This window comes from Saccostrea cucullata, unplaced genomic scaffold, assembly GCF_032062105.1.
Source record: "Saccostrea cucullata isolate Sc308-1 unplaced genomic scaffold, CSIRO_AGI_Scuc_v1 ctg651, whole genome shotgun sequence".
NCBI classification, from domain to species: Eukaryota; Metazoa; Mollusca; class Bivalvia; order Ostreida; family Ostreidae; genus Saccostrea; species Saccostrea cuccullata.
The window spans coordinates 149,618-175,586 of NW_026928561.1; the positions used below are offsets into that span (position 1 = coordinate 149,618).

The window sequence follows — 25,969 nt, forward strand, 5'->3', positions numbered from 1 at the left end:
TAGAATGGTATAACTTTTGAACCATAGGAGATAGAGACTTTATATTTGGTATGCCTACTTCACTAATTAAATGCTTTCAAACGACACCGAGGTCAATGACCTTGTGTTTGTAACCTTTATGCTAAGAATATACAGGTTTCACAAACACATCTTGTTTTTTTTCAAATCATGACCCAGAACAGGGGGTGTGAGGGTAGGGATGGACCACAATGGACGATCTTTTTCTAATATCAGAGCTGCCAACCCTTACGATTTTGGCGTAATATGTCTAAAAGCATTTCACTCTATATTCTTCCGATTTCAGTTTTTCTCCTTCAAAGTTTAAAATAATTTTCATTCATAGTTTCTACTTTTAATATATTTATAATTCTGACAATGCTTGCTTGTATCTTCGTTTCAGTTTTAAAGGCCGATCACATTCATGTCAAATGTTTTAAAGTAAACAAAATGGAAACATGCCTCAGATTGTGTGTCCATTTACAAAACATCTTCAGCGGCAATGGTCCCTAGACCCCGCCTTACTATTTGTCATTTCCGAATGTTGGCAGCTCTGTAATATTTCAGGAAAAATAAAAATCTTCTTTTTAAGAACGGCAAAGTTATACATGTATGCTATATTGATATAGTCGCATCATCAAGCAGTAAAAAATTCTCCATCCCCCCTTTTCAAGTAAACTTTTCAATACAGATCATGAGCTGATTTTTTGTGGGTTTTTTCCTAGCCCATCTGCTCTGATGGGCCATGTCGCCTATAGGCTTCTTGTTGGAATATGAAACAGATGTGTCAAACTCTTAAATGTCGAATTTCGATTTCAAAGTGATATATTGAATCAATGTAAAATTGACCTCTCATTGTTCATAAGAATTTTATTAATGGTGTAAATTATATGAGGCGCCGTTTTGTATTTACTGGTAAAAAGTGATACTGAGTATCACCTATTCGAATAGGTGATATCAGTTATTCGAATTTGTGATATCACCTATTCATTTTCAATAAGTGAATAGAAATTAAAATGAATAGGTGATATCACCTATACATATGAGTGATATCACATTTTCGTGGTGAATAGGTGATATCACCTATTTGAGTAGGTGATTTCACCTTTCAATTTGAATAGGTGATATCACCGATTTGAATTTCTTACAACAATAAATAATGAATGCTCCCTAGACCATATATAGATTACCACTGGACTACCCAGTTTTCATGCCTTTTTCACGATTTTTCTTAGAGTGTATATTATAGATATTCAGTGAAATAAATTTGTGAGCAAAGCAAACTACAGGTTTATTGGGGTTGCATAAAGTTAAATGCAAAAATGTAATCCATTGTCTCCTAGAACGATGCACTCGGAGTTCTTCGGATGGCTCGTACCTTGCACCACAGGTTCATTCTACCTATTCCCACTTTTTGAAATTCATGTAGAAAAAAGTAAGAGTTTATGTGGGAGTAGGTTGAATTGTGTGTAAACAAATAATTAACTATGTTCTTAAATTTAGGTATTAAGTATTTTTGTAAGATCTTTTTATTATTTCAAAGGGCCAAAATAAATAATATTTTCGCATCATCGCACCATTAGGTTTAGGTCGATAGTGCGATGTACAAAATACATGCGATGACGATGAGGCGATGGTGCGATAGTTATTTGCCAGTGGGCGATAGGTGGAATGAAGCGATTTTTAAAAATCGGGAATAGTGACTACCCCCCCCCCCCATCGCCATCGGATTATCGCGCCATAGCATCATCGTCATCGCGCTATCGCATCATCGCTTCATCGTTATCGCAATACCGTATAATAATAACATTATCGCGCCATCGTATTATCGCGTATTTTTTAAGTTGATGCTGAAAATTTGGTACAGTTGAAGTGCGTGGCCCTATCCGGATTCCATACACATAACCTCGGACGTCAAAGGTGTTGAATATGGAGCATAGCGGAATCAGCCGAGGATTGCTGATTGAGAATGATGAGTTATAAAACGAAAGTGAAAGTAAATAAGATTTCGGGAACTGTAATCTGAGGATCCGTAAAGTTATTATTTCATAAATAATTTGAATAGGTGATATCACCTATTCGAGTAAGTGATTTTACCTATTCAAAGTGATATGGTGGATATCACCTGTTCGAAAAGGTGATATCACCTATTCAAATAAGTATTATTGTATGATTGAATAATTCCTATCTTTCTGATTGGCTGAGATCCAACTATGTGGAAGAAATACTACGTTATAGTTAACTGCATGTGACGAAGATTTTTAAAAGATACCATTAATTTATCACAAATTTTTCTCCCCTTCATTTGAACAAACTTGAATCCCCTTTACCCAAGGATACTTTGTGGAAAGTTTGACTAAAATTGGCATGGTGGTTCTTGAGAAGAAGATGAAAATGTGAAAAGTTTACGACGACAACAACGACGACAGACAACGGACAGATTTTGATCAGAAAAAGGATCAAAGATCATCGGATGCCACTACATTTCTTCTCTTTCTTGTGTTGGTGTGAGATGTGGCGGGAAAACGTTTGTCATATTGTAAAACGCGCTTTATCCTCGTCTGTTGGAGCAAAATCTCATTATATTTTGTCTGATAATAAATTAACATTTAGAAAATTTTTAGAAAATTTTTGAAAATGCTTTTCCGGACCGGAACGAAAAATTTAAATATATACTTGTTTAATGATTTCATATCCGGACAAATGGATTATCAAACATACTGTATATACATACGTCATTTTAAAATATATAAAACAAATCTTGTTTAAATAGAGAAAGTAAAATTGTTTAATATAGACGTTTATTACACGATAAAATAATTTCCATCTCTCTGATTGGCTGAGATCCAAGTATGTTACAAATATACTACGTTGTATTGACCTGCACGTGACGTTGCAGGTGAATACAAGGATTTATTTCCTCTACATTGATCTAAAAATAGATCGGGAAGTTACAAATTGGTAAAAATTGATTTGGAAAGCTTTAAACGACAATGACTTTTTTTTCATGTGAACAAAACATAAGCGAATATATAATGTTGAATGAGGGTGGTAAAAGCTAGGGGATGCAGGAACCCCCCTTCAACACTTTTACTGAACAACAATTTTTACTTTTTGGCAGTCATTTTTCCCTGATAATACTCCTTCCTTTCAAAATCTATCCTCTAAAAAAGACTGGCATTATATATTTTATCATGACAACTAAAATTGCTAAAAAAAAATTTCAAATTGATATGTACGCAAGACGAATAGGGCCACATAAAAAAATATTTTTATCCCGTAATTACGAGAAAAGATCTCGTTATAACGAGAAAAGATCTCGTTATTACGAGTTAATCATCTCGTTATTACGAGAAAAGATCTCGTAATAACGAGAAAAGATCTCGTTATTACGAGTTAATTATCTCGTAATTACGAGAAAAGATCTCGTTATTACGAGTAAATGATCTCGTTATTACGAGAAAAGATCTCGTAATTACGAGAAAAGATCTCGTTATAACGAGTTAATTATCTTGTAATAACGAGAAAAGATCTCGTTATTACGAGTTAATTATATCGTTATAACGAGAAAAGATCTTGTTATTACGAGTTAATTATCTCGTAATTACGAGAAAAGATCTCGTTAATACGAGAAAAGATCTATAAAAAATGGTGCGTTTCATTGTTCTACTTTCTCTTAATGTAAAATGGATGAACCTACGGAATTCATAAAATTAGTAAAAGAAATATCAGAAGAAGGAGCAAAGCAGATGGAAAAAGAAAAGGCATAAATATATATTTATAATCATCTCGTAATTACGAGATCTTTTCCCGTTATAACGAGATAATTAACTCGTAATTACGAGATCTTTTCTCGTTATTACGAGATCTTTTCTCGTAATAACGAGATGATTAACTCGTAATTAGATCTTTTCTCGTAATTACGAGATAATTAACTCGTTATAACGAGATCTTTTCTCGTTATTAAGAGAACTTTTCTCGTAATAACGAGATAATTAACTTGTTATAACGAGATCTTTTCTCGTTATTACGAGATCTTTTCTCGTAATAACGAGATGATTAACTCGTAATAACGAGATCTTTTCTCGTAATTAAAAAATTAACTCGTTATACGAGATCTTTTCTCGTTATTGAGATCTAATTTATCGTAATTACGAGATAAAAATATTTTTTTATGTGGCCCTTTTCGTCTTTAACTCGTAATAAAGATCTGTTCTCGTAATTAGGAATACATTCTCGTAATAACGAGATAATTATCTCGTAATATTGAGATTTTTCCATCTTATTACAAGATAATTTTCGTAATATCTTTACTTGGTATTACAACATCTTTTCTCGTAATAACGAGATAATCATCTCGTAATAACGAGATCTTTTCTCGTAATAACGAGATAATTATCTCGTAATTACGAGAAAAGATCTCGTAATTACGAGATAAAAATATCTTTTATGTGGCCCTATTCGTCTTTCGTACTACGATATGAATGGTAAGGTTTATTTACATTTTAATTCGGCTTCTCTCTTGTATTTGGTTTTTGACTTCATTAAATGCAAACAAATAATGAGCTGTATCATTTTTTCAGTGAATTATCAGAATCATATATTAAAACAATTATTGCTGTTTTCGGGCGATGTGAATATATATTGTACTTCGAAGATGACTAACTTATTGTGTTGACCTAAAAAAAAAAACAGCTGCAATAATTGCATAATATAACGCTCGGTGAAGATTGTACTCCTCAGATATCTAAATCATTGTATTGACCTAAAAAAAACAGCAATAATAATTATTGTATAATATAACGCGGTCTTTGTGTTTGACTGTGCCCATCACGTGTGCTTATTTTCTCCGCTGTCTTCTTAGAAACTGTCAATCAGGATTGGGCGGGTTCGAATCCCACAGTGGCACGTGGAGACCGGTCCTATAAACCGAGGTCCCGTGTCGCAGGCAGTAGGTGCTGGCACGAAAAAGATCCCTCCCTGTTCAATGGCCCTAAGTGCCGTGTATAGGACAAAATTTGCAGCTCTCCACCGGCAAGTGATGGCGTCTCCATATGAGTGAAAAATTTTTGAGAGTGACTCAAACAATATACAATCAATCAGGATTGGATGAAACATTTACCCCATATTTATAAAATTTTAATTTTAAAAATATGATTATTGTGCGTTTTTGTGAAACATTTTTAACTCCGCAGAAACGCACGCAGACTGGCTTACCTGTCTGATCCTCGATATATACACGATATTTCATACGAATGAAACAGGAAATGCCAGTCTAAAACGCACGACGACTTCAAACTTTCATGTCAAATAACCGACCGCCTCCTGGTGACCGGTAATAAGGAATGTTTTGTATTGTTGTGGAAACAGTGACAGAATATGGTAAAACCCCAGTCACATTTCCAAAAACGACCAACGGCCGACGGTTTTGAAGCAAAAATGGGATTCTTCGGGTGACAGTCGTCAGTTCATAGGCCGTTGTCTTGGCCGATTTTGACCTCTTTTTTTGTCGGCCGACCAATTTTGTGTCCATCGGTCCAAGTTATAATTTTTTATGCGTCGCAGTGGCTGATTCCTTCAATTGAAGTTATCCGTCGACCAACCTTCGATCATCGTCCGACCATCGGCGGTCAGTTTATAAAGTCGGTTGTCCGTCGTTGGACAATAAGGGTGTTTAAAATTTCGGCCGACGCTTAAAATCAAACTGTAGCTCAGAGCTCGATGATTGGACGACGATTGGCCGACTTGTGAATATTTAACCTAGTAAGGATATATAACACAAGCAAAATTTTGATGCATGGATTGACATAAATTTTTTGAACGGAAATAACATGAATAATTAATCCGTAAGATATAAAGAAATCTAAAGTATTATTTGCTGCTTAGATATGCACCATTTGTCATTTTTATGCAATTCCACACAAAATTTTGCACACATTTTCAACTTTGCCTTGCAAACATTACTCACGTCACTATCTGAATATAGATCTATGAAAAAATATTGCTGAATTCTAAAGAAAAAAGATTTTTTGTGTTATTTGTCCAAGTCATCGGTGTCCCTAGGAATGAATGTGACTGCTCCGTGTCGCCCGATACTGTATCGGCCGATCATGTTCTTCCAGCTGACAAGACCAGAAAAATTTAGTCGCCCGACCATCGGCTTAAATGTGACCTAGGCATAAGGAACACATGATTATAGTAATATTTTGTGATAACAGTTTAAAAATCGAGAAACAGCGCACTTTTTGTGCGCAATAAATAAACTTTTTTTTCAATTGGTGGCAGTGTAGCTCTCCGGTTTTTTTGGAGAGCTGCAATTCTGCAGCTAAGATCTATCAAGATATTTTTACCAAAAAAAAAGGGGGGGGGCTCATTTTTAAAAAAAATCTAGCCCAAAATTTCCGGAGAAGCAAAAAACAAAACAAAGAAACAAAATAAAAACATGATGGTGATGTCCATGTTTTCCAAAGTATTTTTTATTTGCTTCAGTATTGTGTTATATAGTCCTATTTTAATAATTTAACTCTGTAAATTCAAATTCCAGAGGGGGATTGGGATTCAATGCCCTTTGCCTCTCCCCGGCCCGTCCGTGTGATGACAAATGATCATGACTGTGATATCATTAAAAAAATTGCACTAAAATAAGATTGTAACACGTTTTTTGTATTTGCACTTTATATTGTATGACGGAGAGAGATAACGCTATGAGTTAAAGTCAAAAAAGAGCGGGTTTTCTGGCCACAATAGGGTGACCTTTAAACCTGAATAATACCATTCATTAAAACAGCGGTTCAGCTCTTTGCTTGTTTATCGGAAGATGTATTTGGTTAAAGGAAGAAGCAACCAATGAATTGCCAAGTGACCAGAGTTCAGGTGTTAGGATAAATTAACTACGGAAAACAATATTTAAAGATTATGCAAAAGATTGGAAATTATTTTTAAAATGCATTAGAAGTTTAAAAAGCACTCAAGGTCAGAATAATAGTAATTAAAATTCAAATCGAAATTTATAGTAATTATTGCAAATTTCGAAGGGGTTACAAATATGGAGATGTAAATCTACAAACGTAAACCTAGTATGAAATGAACGGCCGGGATAGACAGGATTTCAGTGGAAAACTGAATCTTGACTGTCTTGGTTGCATTTTCAAAATACAGGTGAGATAATTTTCTAGACTTGCGCGGTTTTTGTCAAATTATTAAAATTTTCACATGGCTTAATTTATTTACAGATAACATTTTTTTTTTATATTAGAACTAATAATGTTTAGTATAATGTTTAGTATATTGTGTGAAATGATTTATTGTAATCATAAAGATTACAACTAGATTGTTTAATTTAATAAAGAGTGGAAAGCTGAATCTTGACTGTCTTGGTTGCATTTCATACAGGTTGGGTAACACACAAACTCCCCAACCATGTTTTTATGTTTGGTCATTAAGATATATGGAAATAAAATGTCAAGGACTTTTATTTAATAAAAGAGATAGCGCGATTAACTCATTCGTGTAATTGAAATCCACTAAGCCAGCGAGTTCAAAAGGAATAGTGAAAAATAGTCATCCCGATACCTCTTTACGAGTTCCAGTGAAAGAGGTTAACCTGACTATGGAAAGCAAACATTAAATTCTTTTTTTTATGAAAGTGACTTCAAAATTGTAATAAACTTTTTTATTTGACTGTAATTAAATTTTAGTTGTAACACGTCATTTGATTGGATCAAAGATTTATATTTCATATTGTATGACATACGCTGCCTATGTCACTATGAGTTACGTCGAAAACGTATTAATCCCCTTGACAATTTTAAAATATACTCAATGTAAAAAGCTTTTTTTTCCCTAGGATATAGTGTCTTATATTGTCTTTTCTGAAATTAAAATTATAAGGAATGAAGCTCATTTTATACGATATAACATAACTTCGGGCGATTGCGCTTTTTTATAAAGTGCTTCACGGTTCAACTTGATTGTATTAACTCTCGAGGTGACCCATCCTCACAATGTCAAAGGTTTGTGATTTTGTGGTGTTTCGAAATCACAAACCCTTGACATTGTGAAGATGGAAGTTACCATCATCCCCACTCTCGTAATGAACTGGAAATGTTAACAATATAACTGCATCAAATTAAATAAAGTGCATCAATTATATTCATGAATTTGTGTCAACCCATCCTCCTGGAATTAGGAAAGAAATTTATTCAAAGAGGTGAACTATCAAACTATTTTTAGCTCACCTGAGCCGAAGGCTCAAGTGAGCTTTACTGATCACATTTTGTCCGTCGTCCGTCCGTCTGTTAACTTTTCATATTTTTGACTTCTCAAGAACCACTGGGCCAATTTTTACAAAACTTGGTACAAAGCATCCAAGATAAACGGGAGTATGAATTGTTAAAATGAAGGGCCAAGACCCCTCACAAGGGGAGATAATCGAGATCGAGAAAAGACAAAATAAGTGTGGGATCATTAAAAAATCCTCTCAAGAACCACTAGGCCAGAAAAGCTTAAACTTATATATGCAGATGCATACATATAACTTATATATGTGGAAGCATGCTTGGGTAGTGTAGATTCTTAATTGTTCAAATCATGACCCCGGGGTTTGGGCGTGGCCTCAACAGGGAATTAAAGTCTTACATAGAAATATATAGGAAAAATTCTTCTTCTGAAGAACCACTGGGCCAGAAAACTGATACATATGTGGAAGCATCCTGTGGTAGTGTAGATTCTAAATTGCTGAAATTGTGACTGGGGGGGGGGGGACAAGGACACAATGAAGAATGGCATCACGAATGTTACTCAGTTGAGCGATGTGGCCCATGGGTCTCTTGTTATGCAGTTGAATTTTAGTACCTCGAACTTTGATATCTCGAATACCATGGATATATCGAAGTGATGTGGGAGTCCCAACCACATATTCTTTAAGTATTTAATTACCATCAATATCTTCAACTTATGTGGAAGCATCCTGAGGTAGTGTAGATTCTAAATTGTTCAAATCATGACCCCCAGGGATAGGGCGGGGCCACAATGGGGAATCAAAGTTTTACATAGAAATATATGGGAAAAATCTTTGAAAATCTTCTACTCAAGAACCACTGGGCCAGAAAAGCTGAAACTTATGTGAAAGCATCCTGAGGTAGTGTAGATTCTAAATTGTTCGAAACATGACCCCCGGGGGTAGGGCGGGGCCACAATGGGGAATCAAAGTTTTACATAGGAATATATAGGGAAAATCTTTGAAAATCTTCTACTCAAGAACCACTGGGCCAATTTTTACAAAACTTGGTACAAAGCATCCAAGATAAACGGGAGTGTAACGATCCCTCCCCCATTTTTCTTGAATCTCATTTTTTTATCTTGGCATTTTTCTAAAGCATGCATACTTTCAATTCATTCATCAATTCTTGCATGGAATGTTGAAATGTCCAGCGAGAGTAATGTCTTAAATGTTGGTTGACAACTGCTTAAATGTAGGGAAGATCTATGCCATTTTTCTTGTGTTTCGATGTGTTGAATGTCAGACTTCGTCTTGTTATTTAATTACACGCTTTTTGTTGGCTTAATTGTACATACGTAATTATAAAGTTGCGCTGTAATTCAGGATTATCTTAAAGTTACCTTATTTCTTGTGTGATCGATGTTTTATGGTCTTCGAGTACACACGTTTCACTGAAACTTCTGCCGCCGCCATACTTTGTTTACTTGTGTATTTTCCCGTGATGCTTCACGGTGATCTATTTTTACTGGAGTTATTTCGGCGGAAGATTTGATTGTAAATTCTTTTAAATTAAATGTTAAACAGTGTTAAATGAGCTTTTAAAAGTGTAACTTTATGTTTTATGAATTTATTTAATTTATTTACGTATTGTAATAATTTTACATACGATGTGCGAGAGTGAGATTTCATTACGGGATGATTACATTTGATTGGCTGATTATTATTTACGGGATGGAATTATTAGTTATGATTGGTTATGAATTATTGCGGGTTTTGTTAATTCTATAAATACTCGGATGCTGAATATCGTTTGCTCTCTCGTTTTCTTTGTGACCTAGAGAAAGGTTGCCAGTTTTGTCCAGAGTAATTTAAGGTGTGTACTATTTCAGTATCTAAGTGACTGAAGTACATAATACGTAATGTTAGGTTAGGCTAAATTCATATTACTAGTAATTGTACTAGTTTTATTTATAATTACTAGTTGTGAACTAGTTATTTTTATCTTCTTTAGCCCAGTTTAGGAGTTAGGAAATATTTCTGCTGCGTGCTAGTAGTTGAACTAGTAGCGGGAATATTTATTTGTAAATTAATTATAAGTCATTTATAGAGAGCCTTTACGTTTTATTTTGGTCGGGGGAATTTCTATTTAAATCATAAATTACTGGAAATAGTGCCAATTGCCCAGTTATATCAGTAGTTGACTAGTGGTACTGATTTTGTCTTTTGTCCCGAGGGTTGAGACTTGTGAATTTCAAACTGTTATTTATTTTCGCTGTTTATGAATTACTGAATAAAATTATAAAACTTTACATCGAAGTTTTTGTTCTCAACACAAGGCAGGCGTTCCGAAGCGTTACAATTTTGGCATCCACGGCGGGATCCGTTTAAGTTTACGGGTCCTGTGATCGAATGATCCGTTTAAGTTTACGGGTCCTGTGATCGAATCATAACAACGCTTTGTCTGTGTTTGAGAAACAAAAATTTTATTAAGCAAACATCAAATAAAAATAAATCACAATGGCAGGTCGTAAAAGTCGACGGAGGCGTCGTGGTCTTCAAGAATCTAGATCTACCTCACGGATTTCGTGCTCCTCCGTAGAAACTGCAAGAGAAAATGAAAGCGAATGTGAATTTCCGTGTGAAGGAGCTGACATGCACAGAACTAAGCCATTTGTTCATTCAAATAAAGAAGCCTCCCAGTTAGCAAATTTACATGACTCAGATACAAGTTTAATGCTTGTGAGTTCTCAGGCAGACGTTGTGAGAGACGGAGAATCTACACTTTTTACTGGAAACTCAGATACAGTTTCTGTAACTGTGAGTTCTACTACAGAGCAGCCACAGACAGCACACAGTGTAGTTAGGCCTAAAATGAGCCATCTTCACACCTGTGGTCCCACAACTCAGATGCCTTTTGTACCTGTTTGCTCACATTTTGCTGAGAATTTATGTACATGTTTTCCTAGAGAGCCGACAGCTGTCCCTAGTATGTATATACCTGCAGTCTCCAGTACCGGTACTCTCATGAGCCCCTCCCTTACACAGACAGCAAGTCCAGTATCTGGGTTACCTGTGAACTCTCATGCACTCAGCACTTCTTCGAGTTCATGTACAGGTTCAAATTATCACACTACCTTACCTGTAAACTCTCATGCAGTTCCTTGTACTGCGAGTTTTCAAGGTCCTGTTTATGGTCATCAAAACCAGAGCACCCATATGTTTACCACATTCCCCACAATTACAACATCAGCTCACCGCGTTTGCATGAGAACTCATTTACCTCTAAGTTTGTGTACAGGTTCTGTGCCTGTAAGTTCTTGTACAGGTAATGTACCTGTAAGCTTATGTACATGTACAGGTTCTGTGCCTGTTGGTCTAGGTACAGGTTCTGTGCCTGTGAGTTTGTGTACAGGTTCTGTACCTGTGATGCAGAATCAGACCCTCTCTGCTCCCATGAGAAGTGCAAGAGACTTATCCAGTACGAGTAACGAGCAAACTGCACTTATCCAGCTCACGGAGATGGTAGAGCATTTACAAGAGAAAATTAAACAGCTCTCTGAGCAAGACCACCAAAGGACCAACCCTGACAACAGACAATCAGATACATGTAGTGCATCTCATGAGTGTTTGAGTAGCGACAGAGAAACATCGCAAGAGTCTGACTTTGTGTACCGGAAAAAGGCCAAGCATCACAATGTAAAGATTCCTCCATACACAGGGAAAGAAGACTGGTCTGTCTGGTTTTGTCGTTTTGAGGAAGTTGCAGACAGATACCACTGGACAACAGATGACAAACTGGACCAATTACTGCCCAGACTACATGAAGATGCAGCTGACTTTGTGTATGGCCAATTATCGAAAGAGTCGAGAAGCAGTTATAAGAGACTTACGAAGGAACTGACCAATCGTTTCCGTGCAATCGAAACCAGTCGAACATATTTGGCAAAATTTAATAATAGAGTTCAGAAGCCTGGTGAGCGAGTCGAGGACTTTGCGGCTGATCTAAAGCGCCTGTATGTCAAAGCCCACCCGGAGCGAGACTCAAAGACTAGAGAGGAAGACTTGCTCAGGAAATTTTTAGATGGTCTGGCTGATAGAGAAGCCCAGTTTCATGTGGAATATGTCAAGGACCCCTCCGATATACATGAAGCTGTACGACAGGTTATAAATTATGAAGAAGCAGGTCGGCCTTCAACTAAGAAACATGTCAGAGAGGTGAAGTCGCTGTACAGTGATTCTGAATCAGAAGCCACGCCTAAGACAGTCATTAAGGCCAAGTCGGTGAAAAAGAAAAGTGTCAGAAATACGAAGTACAGCCAAGGAAACAAACAAGGGTCAGGTGGCACTATCGAAGCCTTGCAGAAACAAATCGATGAGATGGCAAAAGTTCTCAACAACCTGACTAATCAGAGCAACACTGGGACACAGCCAAGTAGGCCCGTCATTGGTACATCTCAACCAGACATGTCTACAGGTCAAACAGCTCCTCTGGACAGACCACAGAAACGTAGCTGTTTTTACTGCAAAGGTGAAGGTCATTTCATAAGGGACTGCCCAAAGAGAATTAATGACCTGCAAGTCTCAAAGGCACCTTTAAACAGGCATTAGCCGTTCCTGTGGGTTAAGGACCGGCTACAGAAGAAACTGACAGACAGACGAACAGTTTAGACCCACCAACAGACCGACAACCAGATAATTTTGATGAATCAGAAGATTTTTGTTTTATTTCTAATCGAATACCAGATGCAGATGGTGTGTACATAGAGGGAAACGTAAATGGTTTAGATGTCCACATTACAACAGATACTGGTGCATCCAATACTATACTTTCATACAAAGTGTATGAACAACTCAAAGAGGTGAACAGACCCAGACTTCAAGGAAAGTCGCACTTACGAGGAGCTGACGGAAGTACCATTCATGTTTATGGGAAAGGAGCGTTTGATTTGCAACTTGGTTCCTTGACCCTCAAGAAAAACCTTTTAGTAGCTGATATCCAAGATGAAGTGTTACTTGGAGTGGACATCCTGCAGAATAGTGATATTGGTCAAGCAGATATTCTCCTGAGTAAAGGACTGATAAGGTTCAAAGGTCATGATATTCCATGCATACAACGTGGTGTGCATAAAGATATTACCCTCCGTTGTGTGGAGAGATGTGATATACCTGGGAATACAGAAGTAATAATACCGGCTTTTATACAGCGTGAATGTGAGGTTGATATTGAGGAGGACCTTATGTTTGTGCCAAGTGGAGATCTTATGGAGAAGACCTCCTTACTGTTAGCCCCAGCAGTTCTTAACATCAGAGGGAAACTGTGTGTACCCCTGAGAGTTATGAATCCTTTTGATGAGGGAAAAACACTTTATCCAGACACAGTTGTGGGTACTGTTGAAGGATATGGGGAATAGTAGATGTAATTCGACCGGTTTTTAGTGACCTAAGAAGCCTTTGCCGATCTACTGAACTTTCGCCTGGTGAGGCATGTGAGGTTCCAGATCATTTGCGTGAGCTTTATGAAGGCTCTTCCCAGTCCTTAAATAAGTCAGAAAAAGAAGCTTTTCGGAAATTCTTGCTCGACCATCAGGATGCATTTTCAAAAGATGAATGGGACCTAGGACAAACCAATTTAGTTGAACATGAGATTAATACTGGTGAGAGTAAACCTGTAAAACAGCCACCTCGTAGAGTTCCAATAGCACTAGCCAATGAGGAGAGAGATGCCATTCTGAACCTTCGAGAGAGGGGCATAATACAACCTTCTACATCACCTTGGTCCTCTCCACTAGTCTTAGCTAGAAAGAAGAATGGAAAAATAAGAGTCTGTGTGGATTATCGAGCTGTAAATAATTTAACAGTTAAGGATGCATTCCCACTCCCACGAATTCAAGACTGTCTAGATTCCGTTGCAGGAGCTTCAATGTTTTCCACTCTGGATTTGACAGCTGGGTATCACCAAGTCAGAGTCAAGGCTGAAGATATACCAAAAACAGCATTTGTTACAAAATATGGTCATTTCGAGTATAAAACCATGCCTTTTGGATTGACTAATGCACCAGGTACATTCCAGAGACTTATGGAGATGGCATTAAATGGCCTCCAGTGGGACATTTGTCTTATTTATTTGGACGATGTAGTGATATTTAGCAGAAATTTCGATGAACACATGTCCAGACTTAGCCAGGTGGTTCAGAGAATAACTGATGCAGGTTTAAAATTGAAACCTGAGAAATGTAGCCTTTTTCAAGATGAAGTTATTTTCCTTGGACATAAAGTCACTAAAGATGGAGTCTTACCAGATAAGCAGAATGTAGAGAAAATTTTGAATTGGACCAGACCAAATAATGTTACTGAAGTACGACAATTCCTTGGAACTGCCTCTTACTACAGGAGATTTATAAAAGGGTTTTCGGTGATAGCTAAACCTCTTACTGAACTTACACAAAAGAACCATTCTTTCCGCTGGACAGACTTATGCGAGAAAGCATTTCTGCAACTAAAGAAGATCCTTACTGGGCCCGATATAATGGGATATCCTGACCCAAACCAAGGCCATTTTATTCTTGACACAGATGCCTGTGATGTAGGCATTGGTGCTGTATTGAGCCAAGTACAGGATGGACGTGAGAAAGTGTTAGCCTATGGGAGTCGAACCCTAAACCGTGCTGAAAGGAACTATTGTGTAACTGATAAAGAGCTCCTAGCTGTTCGTTATTTCGTGGAATACTTCAAACAATATCTTTTGGGACAAAGATTTATCCTTAGGACTGATCACCAAGCATTAGTCTGGCTATATAAACTGAAAGAACCTAAAGGAAGAGTGGCTCGCTGGATTGAAATATTGTCAGCCTACAATTTTGAAATTGAGTATAGGCCTGGTACACAGCATGGTAATGCCGACGGTCTATCAAGATGTCCGAACCCAGCCGACTGTAGCTGCGAAGAGGGTGACAGTTTAGAAAGCCTGAAATGCGGACCTTGTATTAAGTGCAGAAAGAGAGCTGAGACTATGGAAACTTAGGAAAACCTTAATCAGGAGGGTGCTATTCGTGTGACAACAAGAAAGCGTGACAGTTCTAAAAATTTACCTGAAGGGACACAATGGATGTCAAAGTACAACTCATCAAGTCTACAATGTCTCCAGATGGAAGATAATGGTATTGGTCCAGTGCTTAAGTGGAAACTGGCAGGAAGTAAACCTACAAAAGAGGAAGTGGTCAAATACTCTCCAGCAACCAGACGTTCCGTTCCGCAGCAGGAGACAGCACAGGATGTGATTCTAGGACAAAATTAAATTGGTAATTTTGAGTAATAAGTATAAGTAAGTTAAGAAAGTATTCATTTCATGCATTGTCAATATTTGTTGTAAATTTGGAGATAAGGTTGGGAATGAGATTGATTAGTGGACTTTATGTGTAATTTTTTTTATTTGATATTTCAAGCATTAAGTCTGATGATAATGAGATTCATTTCTGTAATATTATTTACCTTTGATATTTTTGCTTGCTGAGACCTTAGTGTCCATTTCTTTTTCTGTAATCCTGTGAATGAAATTAAGAAAGATTATACATTACTTGTTATACTTATGTCTAAATTATTAGCATTATCAGAACACTATATTTTTATGTGTAAGTATCTATAATGAATTTGAGAGGCTGCTAATATTTTGTGTATCCATTGTTTTGAAAGATAAACTCATTCTTAAAATGGCAGTTAATGAATATTAATTGAATTATTATCATTCATGTACATTTTAACTTACTTACCTTATCACACTGTATACAATGCTCTGCTGATTTGTCTTCAAGATTATGGTGAATTCCATGTTTTGATTTGGCATTTTGTGTTTATGTATAAAGTACAGGAGTCGGCAATTTTATCAATAAATAGTAAATAAATGGTTAACAGGCATAAATACAACCAGTGAGCTTCGCGAGCGTAGCGAGCGAAGCGACAGGATGGCAACGAGTTTTCTCGATTTTCTCTAAATCGCCGTCCAGCCAACATCAAACTTCACATATCAACTTCGGAATGTCCAGTTAGTAATCCCTGACATTTTTTACCATTCAACTACCCTACATTATCATTATAACAACACTTCTTCACATCTCGTTTACAACCAGCGGCCATTGACAATCTGCGTGACGTCACATTCACCGCAGCAAATAATAATTCATCGAATATAATAAATATGCTATTTAAAAAATATTTACCAATGAGTTGTGTTTTTCTTTATTTTTTAATGTTTAAAAAACCCAAAAATATTAACCAACTCTATCCTATATTAAAAATGGAATATGTTGTTTCAAAAAGAAAGGGAGATAATCGTCTACTTTCGTTTGCGGGAAATTTAAAAACAGATATTGAAAATCGTTTCTACTACCTGATTAAAGACAACCAAAGATGTCCAACAACTTTGGAGCTTCTGTTTGGTAAGTGGATTTTTTAAAATCAATCAATAATGCTGAAAACACATTTAAAAGGAACCAAAATATTGGTATTGCCTTAAAATGAAAAAAAAGTGGTGTTAACACAGGGGCTTGTCACGAAATATTTATCTTCATTTAAAAAAGTTACCCCTAGTATATAAAAATATAGTAGGGGTAACTTTTTTAAAAGAAGATAAATATTTCGTGACAAGCCCCTGTGGTGTTAAGTGCAATGTAACAGTTTAAAAAATATCACATAGATCTATATGCAGAATAAAAATAAAATAAAATTTTGGAAGGTAATTTTAGCAAGAACACCACTTTTTTTTTTTACTTTGGGTCTTTACCAATCTGACTGAGATAAAATGAATATACACTGCACATCATAATGTAGCTTAATAAAACCAGCAGTTTCTCTGATGAGACTGTAGCTCTACTGGTTTGTCAGTGTATAAAGGAAAAGTAGCACTTGGATTTAACTTTTCAATAGGCAGAAATAAATGGAATTATGTATCTTTGGTTATTCTATGTGTGTATCAAATTATATTGAAAGTGGACCAAAATTGTACAAGCAGTAGCATTTGGAAGAAATTTCACAGAGATTTCTATTTTTAGTAACCATAACAACACCAATAATCAAAATTAAAAAAAGGCACTTAATTAAGTTTTTTGGTGTACTTGTATGCTAAGTTATAATGAAATCAGACCAAACCATAAGAGGACTAGCATTTTGAAAAAAAAAAATTACAGACAGTCAGCTGGACAGACGACGGACACCTTGCTAATACATAAACTGGCCACAGATTCATGAAACATCTGAAGCTTAAGTCAAAATATTCATGTTGAACTAAATTTTAAATTTAGTGAAGTAGACAGAAATTAAAATATTTTTAAGATAGCTGTACAAAAGTGTTGTTATGTGCCAAATTGGAGATTTGTTCAATAATTAATTAATATGAAGATTTTACAGGCAATTTATTTAGGAAATAATATTTATCTCATGAAAGTTTATCAACTTAATAATGATGTAATAGATTTTTCACATGTTCAGGCTACTCATTTTTTTTTCTCTGTTAAGTAATCCATCTTTCAAAACCTACAAACTTATTTACAAAAAACACAAAACCCAAAAATATAAAACACAGCCTTCATATATAAGTTATAAAATGACATCATTTAAAGGAATACATAGAAAGATATATATGTAATACTTTAGCATTCAATCAAATGAATGTTTCGTACGCTTAAAAAAAACATACTGTAAGAAAATATTTGAAGAGATTGACAGACTGTGAAGGTTTTGACAAGTATAATAAATTTTAGGACTACAGTACTGATTTTTTTGGTCCCATATGATATGTGGAAAACCTAGAGTAGACCCATGTGGATGCTGAACATAGAAAAAAAATTAGAATGGCCTTACTCATTTTTATAGTGGATAAAGCCCATATGATATTAATCAATAGTCTATATAATATTTTCATTGTTTACGTACTCCTTTATAAAGTGAATATATCTCATAAAAGTGTGCATATATATGCATTTAGAAAGGTTATGGGTGGGGGATAAATTGTCTATATTTTTCAAGTTAAGAATTTTTTTTTTTAATTCTAAGACTTTTTTTCTTGTGGACTTGTAAAAAATAATACAAGAACACGTTCAACTGAATTATACACAAGTGATATATTACTGTGTTAAAATATTTCATGTTATGAAATTTACTTGTACACAAATATTGACAAGGAAAAAGAGAGATAACTCTTGTACATACATATACCTTGGCTGCATTAAGAATCTGTACCATATTGTGTCAATCTTGTATAATTATGATTGTTAATGTTTACCTATTTCTTTGAAGAACGTTTCCCGCGTCCCTTTCCTTTCTTGCTACAGCCTGAACAGTACCATGTTGTACTTTTCTTTTTCAGAAAGGCTTCATTTCCCTTCAAATTCACACATTTATAGTGGAACCATGTATTGCATTTGTCGCATGCAATGCTCTCATCCCCTATATCTGTTGGTTCCCACTCACAGTTACATTTGCAAACATTGCATGAAAAAGTTTCTTCTTCTTCTTCCTCTTCTTTCTCATCTACTTTCTTCTTTTTATGGTCTTCCCTCTCACCCAGGGCTTGAACTTTTGTTCTTAAGGCCTGCTTTTTCTTTCGAGGAACAGAGCGTTTGAAATTTCTAAGAGCATCGACAAATGAAATCCTGATAAAATGCTCCGTAACATCACGATAGAGTTCCATAACCAAAGTTATAAAAATTTCATCATCTACTTCTTCATGTGAAACCTCTGCATCATTAAACAAAGAAATCCACTCATCTGCTAAAGTCATTTCAGAATCCACACTTCTACGGACGACATTATGTAAATCTTCATGAAAGAGATGGAAATGCTCTTTTGTCAATTTCTTTTGCACAATCTTATGGAGTGATTTAAAGAAAGAGAACACAGGCTCACTAACTACTGTCAGTCCCCTGGTTGGTCCTTGCTTATGTTCAATCTCTCTCATGCTCTCCTCCCCTTCATCAACATCAGCTTCCCTTATCCTAAAGTTTTTCAACATTATTTGCTTTCTATATTCTAATTTTCTTATAATTCTACTTCTCTTGGAACTTTTCCCAACTTTCCTCAAAACAGAGTCTTTTATGCGTTTGGCAACCTTTTGAACACAGGCTCCAGCAAGGTACCGTAATTTTGCCAGAGCTGCATCAGATAACTCTGAAGAATTGTCCGACTTTTCTGTTTTCTTGATGTGGTCCTGAATAATATCTTCTGCTTTCTTTTCTATTTCTTTATCCATGAACCAAAGCACAATTTTTGTAGACAACTTGAATTCATCCTTTGTAAGTTCATTTCTCTGAAACATTGTTTTCACTGAAGAACTATGTTTATCACTTAAGAGAAAAGTGTTCATTTCACTATAAGCAACAGTCCAATCTTGGGGTGATTTCGGGGTTTTGTTTAAAATGTCACATACTTGATGATATAGAAATTTCACATGTCTTTCAAATGACAGAGAGTGAAAGAAGTCATCTGAGAATTCCAATATGAATGGAGATTTCTGGTTTTCTGTAAGAAATTTGTGTATATCCCAGGGTGACTCCTTTTGAGGGAAAGCTTCACTTGATTCAAATATTGTTCCAGACAAGCAGGGTTCCCCTGATGTAGAAGGCTCGTCACATATACTCTGAGAGGATAGTTTAGTTATGCTTGTTTTTTCACAACAATGCAAATCCGTAGAGAAGTCTGTAAAAGGTCTTTCATAAAACTGAAAAACTTCATCAGGGTGTTTGGTAAAAGCCGCTGTAGAGTTGAAGTTCAGCACTCTTAGTCCGCTAATCTTAGTTGCTCTGCCAACTGCAACCCCCATCTGACCTGGAGCAAAAAAAGAGTAGCAGTCTACTTCTACCAAATCCAATGTTTGCCCCTGCGCACGGTGCACTGTTAATGCAAATGCAAGTATGACAGGAAACTGGGATCTTGAGGCTAATGTCCGTCGTTGCTGTGGATCAAACACGTCAAACTTTACTCTGGGTATTTCGAACAACTTCCCATTAAAATTGATGATTGGAGGTTTTTCAGGGTGTAGTTTGTGAACAATGCCTTTCATACCATTGAAGAGTCCTTCTGCAATATTCTTTATAAGAATAACTTTGGCACCCTCTTTCAATACTAAGTGTTTTGGTGCTGTGCAATCCCGCAACATTCTGACTTCACCTGAAATTAATCAAAGAAACAAATTTAAACATTTTAATATTATTGATGTCAAAGATTATGTTTTTTGCAACTGCTTCTTAAAATTAACTGATCTGCATATAATATAACAGTATTATTGTACTATCATGATATATTTAATTGATAGGATTTTAATGTTCTGTACAGTAAGTCCTAGGAAGAATGCATGTCCCCAACTGCATGCATTTGTACCTGATGTCTTATTTTACTTACCAACTGATGGAAACTTTGAAATGTCCCAAATTAATGAAAGTTGATTAGCAAATTTTACATTGTTATTCTTAAATAAGCCATACATTTATTACTTGACTTTATAAACTGACCCATTTTAAAATTATTTATATAAATAAAATACAATAACATGTACCTTCATCTGTTGCTTTGTAATGGAATGTTGCCCCAGGCATCTCCTCCAAGGTGTCCTGATTGATCACGCTTGCATCAAAGTTTGTGCCAAACAGTTTGGTAACTTCCTGTGCGGGGGCATCTATAGACCTGTCAAGACTTCGTAAAAACTGCACAGTCTCCTCGGACGGCTCCCCATCACACAGCTCGTTCACAGCTTTAATCAATAGAGGCTCACTTTGTCTTACAACCTACGATAGTTTTTTTCAGAAAATATTGTCATAAATTTACACATCAATTAATGTTTTAAAAGTCAATCTACACTCTTCACACATGTTGCAATATATATTCAAAACATACCTCATGCAAATTGATATGATGTGGGAAGGTTGAAAAGAAGTTCACACTTTGAAAGCAGTACTGTCCGTCATCCTGATATCTGCGATTAGGGACAGGTGGTAATTGTTTGAAATCACCACATCCGATGACCTATAATAAAGAACATAAGATTAATTAATAAAAATGAAATAAATTTTTCATGGATAAAAGACATTTCCAGTAAACTTCTCATATAAACATTACATAATACAGTACATTAATTGTGTGCATGTTAATGAACTTAATCCAATAACTATTTGATGACATATCTGACATAATCATTTTAAATCAGGTCATTAAATAGTTAAGAAACTTTTATGTACTATTATTTTTTTTTTCATTTGAACATACCTGTATCCCTCCAAAAACACTGTTATTTTTCTTCCCAATGCGACAGACAAATTCCACCATGTCAAAAACAGCTGCTGACAACATGCTTATTTCATCTATTATCAAGCATTCTGTGCGTTCAATCCTTTCTTTTGCCACTGCAAAATTGTCATCATTCTGGAATAGTTCCTCGAGAGTAGCATGGGAGTACCGACCATCATAAATCCCAGACCAATGATGAAGTGTGGTAGCATCACAACCAAGTTGAAGACTTGCCATACCAGTGGTGGCTGTAACAGCAGTGACTTTCTTCTGTTTCAAATCCTTAATAATTCTCCTACAACATTTGATAATTGATTTTTATTTATGAAATATACATGTCTTAAGGTAAAAGTGCTCACATACATATCCCCTCCCCACCCAACCCCCCACCCCCAAAAAAAAGCCATGGGAAAAGTTGTTTGCAAAATGCACAATCATTTGATTTTGAAGGCATTTGATACTAAGAGGGATTGGTCAAATTTTATCAAGTCAGCTTATTATACCCCTATAATCAAGGATTCTGGGTTATTTAGTTTTTGCTCTGTATATCCATTTCCCTGTCTGTCTGTCTAAAAACTTTATCCTTGCCCATATGTTAACTTTTGATTCATTTTTAATTTAATAGGCTGGCCTTGAATTTAGAAGCAAAGACGGATGGGATGTTTGTAAGCCTTCGAGACATCCATAATGCCTGTGTACAGGCAATCGGAGCAAATGCCCCATGTCCTGAAACACTAAGCAAACTTATAAGAAGACTTTTTAACGTACAGTCAACATGTCCTAAAAACATAAAAGGAGACAAAGGAGTCATTCTATTCAAGAATCTTAGTCCAAGAGCAGTTACAAGTGACAACAGCTGTGTACGGTTACCACCTATGTGTACAGTGCAAGAAACAATCAGATTTTTTGCTTTCAAGTGTCCGTTACCGTACCTTAGAGATAGTGTTCAGGTAAATTGCACAGTTGGATTTGAACCAGGTAACTTCTGGATGCAAGTAGAAGAAAAGAAATTGTCCACTGGCTTCTCCGTTCCCCTGACTCAGTCAAACATTGATGGAATTATTCACTTAATTTCAACTTTAAATGTCTGCAAAGGATTTCCAAAAGATGATGATTATTTTCCAAGATCATTTAAAGAGGAGAAATTTTCCGCTACTTTTGAGGCAGAACAAGTTTCGGTTATGCGATCAGAGTACTGCAGCATTTTACTGGAATGGTTCGCTAAACAGGATGTGTGTTCCTCCTGCAACATTTCAAGAGTCAGGAAAACAGTTAGAAAAAGGAAGCATCCAGAGAGCAGTAACGATGAGAAATCAGAATGTAAAGAGAATGTGAAAATTCATTGTCCTCTTGACATGGAAGATAAGGAAAAGAAGAAGGATTCCACTACGGTGAAAAGTGTACTGAAAGAATTGAATCAGAACATTCAGAGTTCAAACAATGGAACGCTTGATGAGCGATCTAATGAGGACTGGAGAACAGACAGTATGTTTAACCCAAACTTGACGTCCAAGGAAACTGATGCTCATATTGTTCTAAACAAACAAGACGATAAAGACATGGAAGACATAGTGAATCTAGTTCTTAAGCAGGAAGGTTTGCCAGAGCATTTTGGGATTCTGTTAAAATCCCAATTACAGAACTGTGCACGTCATGATTTCGAGAAACGTCAGAGACGGTGGGATCCGAAACTAATAAGTCTCTGTTTAACTTTGTATATTCGATCCCCACAGGCTTATGAAGACCTGAAGAAATCAAACTTTCTAGTATTGCCCTCTAAACGGCTGCTACGCTACTACAAAAATTCTGTTAAACAGACTCCAGGATTTATTGAGGAAAATTTGGTATGGATGACCAAAGAAATGGACAAACAGAATGTTTCAGAGTTTGGAAGACACGGTGGTCTCATTATCGATGAAATGACACTTCAAGACGATCTCATTATCACAAAATCAGGTGATGGTTGGGACTTAATTGGATTTGTTGATATGGGACGTACGAACAATAATATAGACATCATTTGTAAGGGAAAGAAGGAAGTGAAACTAGCCACACATGTTCTTCAATTTGTTTTTCATGGATTAACTGGATTCAGGTAAATGTGTTTGATGTGTATCAAAATTCACTATGTTTAAAATCTTAAATGAGCTATACTTAGTGCAGTCATGATATACTATATAATATAGAAAAGATGGACATATATTCTTTCTAACAGATTTCATTAAGTCATTGTCAGTATTACATGAGTAAGTAACAGGGTGATCACTCTTTTTACAGGTGGCCAGTGGTGTTTTTTGGATCGAATCCAGGAACAGCACATCAAATATATAACATATTTTGGGAGTGTGTGGATAAGTTGGGGGATAGGGATGTTCAGGTTGATTATTTCATGACAGATGGAGCCTCCACAAATCGAAAGTTTGCAGGAATGTTATTCCCTCACCCTGACACACCCAGAAGTTCTGATTACATTTTCTCAGACATATTCTTTCCACAGCACAAAATGGTCTACATTCAAGATGTCATGCACTGTCTTAAGAAAGTACGAAACAACATCGAGTCTAGCAAATTGCAACATAAGACAAAGGCTGGGAGATATTTACTCCATGAAAAGAAATGCATTGTTTGGGAACATTGGGAAGAAAGCTTTAATTTTAACTTTCAGGGTGGCTTTTCCATCCACAGGAAGCTGACAGAAGAACACATCAATCTGACTCCTGCATCAAAAATGAGAAACGAACTTGCTATACAGGTTTTAAATAAGGACATGCTGTTCCTCATGAAATCCTACCAGTCCACCCTCAAGAACCCAGAAAACCTTGCATCAAGTATCAAACTTCTTGAACATACATCCAAGATAGTTGACATATTCTGCACAACTAGGCAGCCGATTACTTCTCTGGATGACCAGAAATTTGAGTCTATTAAAAATACTCTATCCTTCTTCAATTCATGGGAAGATGAAGTTGAAAAATCTGTGATGCACGTGACATCAAAGAATCTGATGACACAAGAAACCAGAAGTGACTTAAACTCCTCCTTAATGGGATTTGTTTCCTTGTGTAAATTAAGGTTGAATGGGAAAAACAGCATTAATCCTGGATACCTCAATTCAGACATAGTGGAGAACTTATTTGGTCAACAGAGAGGCATTAGAAATGGTCTGAATACCAATCCTACGCTTGCGCAGTATGGTCCTTCTAACACTGCAATAATTCTAGGACAGTGCACAGTGTCAAACAAGTCAAACTCTAGTCTAAAAGCCTCGTTTTACTCTGCTACTACCCCTTGTGCCCTAAACACAGTTAGAAACAAGTCAAACAAATCCAGGAGAAGAGGGATTCGTTTATAAACTAAAGGTATGGAAACTATAGTACTAAGACAACTATTTAAATATATTGTTTTCCCTTTGGTAAGTGACAAAAAAAAAAACTATTTCACATAAAAGTTACATTTTTGAGCATTTATTTAAAATTTTAAAAAAGTTGTTTGCTGAACCCTCTTGCATAAAATACTCTTTTAAAAAACAATTTGTAGAAAATAAACTACAAAAAAAAAATAATATTGATTAACCCAGGAAAATGTTTTAACAAAACCTATTAAGTACAATATCAGTGGTTTGACATTTTGCGGGAAAATGTCGACAGAAACTTAAAATAAACAACCCTATATATATTCAAAGATTGTGTGTAATTACTCAATTACCTCAATAAGTAAGTTTTCCCGGTTCCACATTGGCCCGTTATTATAAAACTATGCCCCTCTAATGCATTATGGTACGCCTTTTCTCGAAGATCTTGCATTTCGATGCTGTTTTCGATATTTTCCGCCATCTTCTCGGAATACTTCGATCTTTTTCATTTCGATAATCCGTGTTCCGAGTATTTCGATCTGCAGTGAATGTGACGTCACGCAGAATTGTCAATGGCCGCTGGTTATAAACGAGATGTGAAGAAGTGTTGTTATAATGATAATGTAGGGTAGTTGAATGGTAAAAAATGTCAGGGATTACTAACTGGACATTCCGAAGTTGATATGTGAAGTTTGATGTTGGCTGGACGGCGATTTAGAGAAAATCGAGAAAACTCGTTGCCATCCTGTCGCTTCGCTCGCTACGCTCGCGAAGCTCACTGGTAGTATTTATGCCTGTTAACCATTTATTTACTATTTATTGATAAAATTGCCGACTCCTGTGTATCTAAGTGACTGAAGTACATAATACGTAATGTTAGGTTAGGCTAAATTCATATTACTAGTAATTGTACTAGTTTTATTTATAATTACTAGTTGTGAACTAGTTATTTTTATCTTCTTTAGCCCAGTTTAGGAGTTAGGAAATATTTCTGCTGCGTGCTAGTAGTTGAACTAGTAGCGGGAATATTTATTTGTAAATTAATTATAAGTCATTTATAGAGAGCCTTTACGTTTTATTTTGGTCGGGGGAATTTCTATTTAAATCATAAATTACTGGAAATAGTGCCA

General features: G+C 35.9%; 1 protein-coding gene and 1 long non-coding RNA gene across 3 annotated transcripts; both read right to left on the reverse strand.

Annotated features, from left to right (window-relative positions):
* Positions 1-10,684: 10,684 nt before the first annotated feature.
* Positions 10,685-15,757, reverse strand: LOC134277960 (uncharacterized). 2 transcript variants are annotated; one of them, XR_009994358.1, is made up of 3 exons: positions 15,707-15,757; positions 15,307-15,417; positions 10,685-10,820 (listed from the first exon to the last, which is right to left on the reverse strand). It is a non-coding gene; the product is annotated as an uncharacterized LOC134277960 (long non-coding RNA). The 2 variants fall into 2 exon arrangements; XR_009994357.1 differs by lacking the exon at positions 15,707-15,757 and having other exon boundaries at positions 15,307-15,478.
* A 2,324-nt stretch (positions 15,758-18,081) lies between these two features.
* LOC134277961 (uncharacterized) lies at positions 18,082-25,676 on the reverse strand. Its single transcript, XM_062760265.1, has 5 exons — positions 25,193-25,676; positions 21,467-21,782; positions 21,098-21,226; positions 20,760-20,988; positions 18,082-20,374 (listed from the first exon to the last, which is right to left on the reverse strand). The coding sequence occupies exons 1-5, from the start codon at positions 25,318-25,320 to the stop codon at positions 18,492-18,494; spliced, it is 2,685 nt and encodes an 894-aa protein (XP_062616249.1). The 5' UTR covers positions 25,321-25,676; the 3' UTR covers positions 18,082-18,491.
* Positions 25,677-25,969: the final 293 nt, after the last annotated feature.